Here is a 4884-nt window from a genome sequence, read left to right as displayed (position 1 = left end):
AAAATATATATAAGGAACTTTGATGAAAGAATTGGCTTATGACACTGACTTGTTGCACACCATTGCTGAAGGAGCCTGAGTCCTGGGAGCCAGAGATGGGAACTGGAGCCTACGAATGGTGGGATGACAGTGTGACTAGATTCCGCAGAATGGACGCTATAGAAGGTAAGGCTGGAAAGTCTAAAGAAAGCATTTAGTCCACGGATGAAGTTGAGTCGTGGGAGAGAGGATGAACTCGTGAAGAAAGCCTTCAGATAGTGAAAATGTACGTTGGTTTATGACTCTAGGTCACAGTTCTATGTACTGCACTGAAACTATCTTTCCAAGAAGAATTTTGTCCAACAGATCAGTGGGAAGTTAGGACTCTGGCCAAGGTGGTTTCCACAGTGAAGAATGAAATGGCAGGATAATGACAGGCAAGAGTTTTGTCCTAAATATTGAGCAGTAAATGTCTAAAGTGTTGGGTTCGTCATAATAGATAAATATCGGTTCTTTTGCAGCGAAGTGTGCCATTACAGCCACGGCACTTGGGATAGGGACAAACAGAATAACATGAAATGGGGTACTCTGGGATTAATCATTTAAATTCTATTTTGGGGGTCAATGTGGGGTCTGGAACTTAGGTCAGTAGGAAGTTTCAGGTATCCGGCCTGGACATGGAAATGGTGTGGCCAGCATGGGGAGCCATGAAGAAACCACTGTTCAGCTGTATCCAAGAGTGAAGGCAGGATCAGGAAAAACAAATCCTAAGGTGGATGGCAGAGAGCTTCAAACATCACCTGATCAGGAACTGGAATCTGACAGATTGGGGAGCAGGCTCTAATGTAGATGAAGATGGATCCGGGAGACTCCATTTCATACCATAATGCCATGAAGGATATACCATATTTTCTTTTAGCACCAGGGTTTCAATCCTTGATAGGGGCTTAGTTGGCTCTGTATGGTCTTAGAAACTGTCTCGAACAATCATATATGCCTCATTTCATATATATATGGATATATTAAACCCATGATAAAGAGATGAGGACACTGAGGCTTAAAAAAATTAAGTAACTTTATTAAATTTTTTATTTTTTATTTTTTAATTATAGTTGACTTACAATATTATATTAGTTTCAGGTGTATAACATAGTGATTAAACATTAATACAACTTACGAAGTGATCCAGTAGTCAAAGGTCACACAACTAATAAGGAAATAATAGTAAACAAATTTGAACTCTGTTTCATTTCAAAGTCCAGTTTTTGTCTTAAATTGTCTCCCATCTTTAACTTTTTAAACTTTTATTATTAATTTTTAAGTTAAATTTATCAGGGTGATATTGGTTAATAAAATTACGTAGGTTTCAAGTGTATAATTCAACAATACATCATGTGTATATTGCATTGTGCATTCACCATCCAAAGCTGAATTTCCTTCCATCACCACATGTTTGCCCCTGTTATCTTTATCTACCACCCCCTTCCCCTTTCTCTCTGGTAACCATTAAACTGTTGTCTATGACTATGAGTTTTTGTTTTTTCATTTTGTTTGTTTATTGTTTTCAGTTTTATATCCCACATGTAAGTAAAATCATATGGTTCCCAACTTTTTCTGTTTGATTTATTTTGGTAAACATGATCGTTTTTTAAAAATGAAAATAGAACACAAATAAAAGCAAATATTCTGCTTTCCTGATCATGTGTAAAAGCTGTTTGTTCAGTATCTTTAAAGAAAAAGGTAATGCAAAGAAAAGCAAGGAATATATTTTTTCCTTAAACAGATATGTAAAAGACGGCCATTGAACCCAATTTCATGTAATGTGAATAAGCTTAATTTTATAGATATAAATATACTTAACACATTTCAGTGAACTAACTCAGTAAAAAACATCAGTAAACTAAGATGTTTTGACAATGATTGAGAGGTCCTGGTATGTTGTTCTGTGAACAAAATAAATTATTTGGGATTATAAAAGAAAATAGTTAAGAGTAAGAAAATATTTTTATTAAAACTCTCTTTAATCAGTAATCGAAGGCAAATAATCTGCCAAAAATTGCATGATTTAAATGTACCATTTCATTCTTATGGTGCTTGGATGTATATAACGATTAGCACATTTTATGCACTAAAGGACATATAAAATTAAGGAAGAGCCCTAAATAAAAAACATTGTACAATCCATGACTGTTCTCTTGAAAGCAGAAAAGAGTGCCTTCATGTTCCTTTCTTGACAACAACATAAAATAAAATAAATACTCTTCGAAATCTAAAATTGTGGGTTTTTTTAATAACCGAATTGTTAATTGATTATAGTGAGAATGACATAAGCAATTGGCTTAATTAAATTATTGGAATAAAGTAAGGATTACTTAGCAGCTACTCATCGATGACAATACTAAAATTGTGTTTAGAATACAGTTCCAGTTTATTTTAGAGATATACAGAGAGCAAATATAAATCCTTACGAGTGGAATACCAATATACCTACTATTGCTCATTTTTCTATTGAACACATTTTTGTTAATAATTAACCCTTTTTAATTTAAACTATATCAACTGGGCAATTTGATTATTTTTAAAAATTTCAGTCTTAATTAGCATGGAATTATGAACACATCAAGACTGAGTATTCTTTTCCAGTGATCCTTGAGGTGGTCCTGGTGCATTAAGCCCAACTACCGTTCATGCAGTGTCTGTACAGTTGTCAATAGCACCATTTCTGTTCTTCACAGTGAGAGCAAGAAGGAATGTGAAGACTGTGAAGTATAGTATAACTCTAGAGCTGCTGATGCTAGAGATATCTTGATAAAATTGGAGCAGAATGATGAGAAATAGAGGATCTGAGACATTGACTACATCAAATGATTCCTTTCCTTGATACTTACACAACTTAGGGAACAAGACAAAAGCACATATGAATTTTGTCTAAGATGTACATACTAGAATAAAATAAAATAAAATAAAATAAAATAAAATAAAATAAAATAAAATAAAATAAAATAAAATAAAATAAAATAAAATAAAATAAAAAATAGAGAGATATTTTTTGTAAATTTTCAAAAACTATTGTATCAATTTTGAAGAAGACACTCATTCATTCAATAAATGTTTATGAAAGGCATCCTGGAGCCGAGCATTGTAAAACACAAAGAGGAAATGATGGTTAACAAGGCAGGAAAGGTCTGCATTTGTGGAAATTTAGGACTGGAGTTAGGACTGGAGTTTCTACGATTTAATTATAATTGACTTAATTATTACTTATATACTCTAAGCGTTATGATGGAACACTTATAGGGGAAAACTAGGACATAAGAAACATTCAAACAAACCTATTTTAATCCACTAACACTCAATTCTGGCTGAGTAAATTTATTAAACCCATCGTTTTAAAGAAATGGAACCTTAAAAGGATAAGTTAAGTTGACATGGGTGGAGCGGCTGCTCTGCATATGTCTCTCTGGGACGTACACATGGACAGAGCAGGAAGATATACAAAGATCCTTTTTGAGAAACAGCAAAGTGAACCTGTTACCAGTCTTTCTTACTTTGGAGAGAAGAATAAGATCAATAATAAGTGCTCTCTAAATTCGATTTTGACACAATAAGCAAAATATCTAAAAGGGGCACCAATAAGACTACAGCAAACTATGTCACAGTACATGAACTATAACTGTCAGAATCTTTCAATATATACTTTGAGGTAACAATAGAGTTTCACCCAGAATATAATTTAGTGCTGATTGATTTTTTCAAGGCATCTTTCACATCCTTATTCCTTAAGCTGTAGATCAGTGGGTTTAACATGGGGATGACAACTGTGTAGAAAACGGAGGCCATTTTGTCCGTGTCCATGGAGTAACTGGAGCTGGGTCGGAAATACATGAACAAGAGTGTCCCATAAAATATAGCCACAGCGGTTAAGTGGGAGGCACAGGTAGAGAAGGCTTTGAGTCTCCCCTCTGCTGATTTCATTCTAAGGATGGTAGTTATGATGTAGCTGTAGGAGAGGAGCACAGTGACAATACTGAACCCCAGAACACAGCTACTGTAAGTGAACATCATTATCTCATTGACAGATGTATCTGACGACGAGAGGGCTAGTAAGGGTGGGAAGTCACAGAAAAAGTGATTGATGGTATTAGAATTGCAAAATGACAATCGGAATGTGCAAGAGGTGTGGATTGCTGAATCTACCAAACCTTGGATGTACACAATGGCCACCAGCTGTGTACAGACACTCCTGGACATGGTAATTGTATAAAGAAGTGGAATGCAAATGGCTACATAGCGGTCATATGCCATGACAGACAACATGACACATTCCACATCTGCAAAGGCACCAAAAATAAACATCTGAATGGCACATAAGTTATAAGGAATCTTCTTTTGCTCAGATAAGAAATCGACTAACATCTTGGGAGAGACAGTGGAGGAGTAGCAGACATCGCAGAAAGACAGATTGCTCACGAAATAGTACATGGGCGTGTGGAGTTTGGAGTCCGCGCTGATCAGCAGGATCACCCCCACATTGGCAATCACAGTGATGCCATAAACCAGCAGAAAGAGCACAAAGAGCCCCAGCTGCACGTCCCGTCTGCCAGAAAGTCCTACGAAGATGAAGTCAGTAAACACAGTGCAGTTCTCAACAGCCATCACTCAGTTCTGGAAGCCCTGCTTGTGAAAGCAGAAACGGAAGTGGGAGTTTAACACTGTCTTACTGTCTTAATAGTAAAACTGCAGGTGCTTTCCCTTTTCAGTAATGAGAAGTAAACAATAATAGGACTACATGAGGAAGCTTGACTCCTTAGAAATATACGCTATGTGATATAAATTGATAAAATGATAACGATAGTAATATCGCTTACATTTGCATAGCATTGTATAGAGTTTACGGCACATTTT

The 4884-nt window shown here is 35.7% G+C and overlaps 1 protein-coding gene across 1 annotated transcript; it reads right to left on the bottom strand.

Moving 5' to 3' along the window:
* Nucleotides 1-3696: 3696 nt before the first annotated feature.
* On the bottom strand, nt 3697-4635 carry LOC120613094 (olfactory receptor 5W2). Its single transcript, XM_039875720.1, has one exon. The coding sequence runs from the start codon at nt 4633-4635 to the stop codon at nt 3697-3699; it is 939 nt and encodes a 312-aa protein (XP_039731654.1).
* Nucleotides 4636-4884: the final 249 nt, after the last annotated feature.

Source organism: Pteropus medius, unplaced genomic scaffold, assembly GCF_902729225.1.
Source record: "Pteropus medius unplaced genomic scaffold, Ma_sr-lr_union100, whole genome shotgun sequence".
Taxonomy (NCBI): Eukaryota; Metazoa; Chordata; class Mammalia; order Chiroptera; family Pteropodidae; genus Pteropus; species Pteropus medius.
Note: the sequence above shows the minus strand (reverse complement) of the source record. Positions and strands in the feature narration are given on the sequence as shown.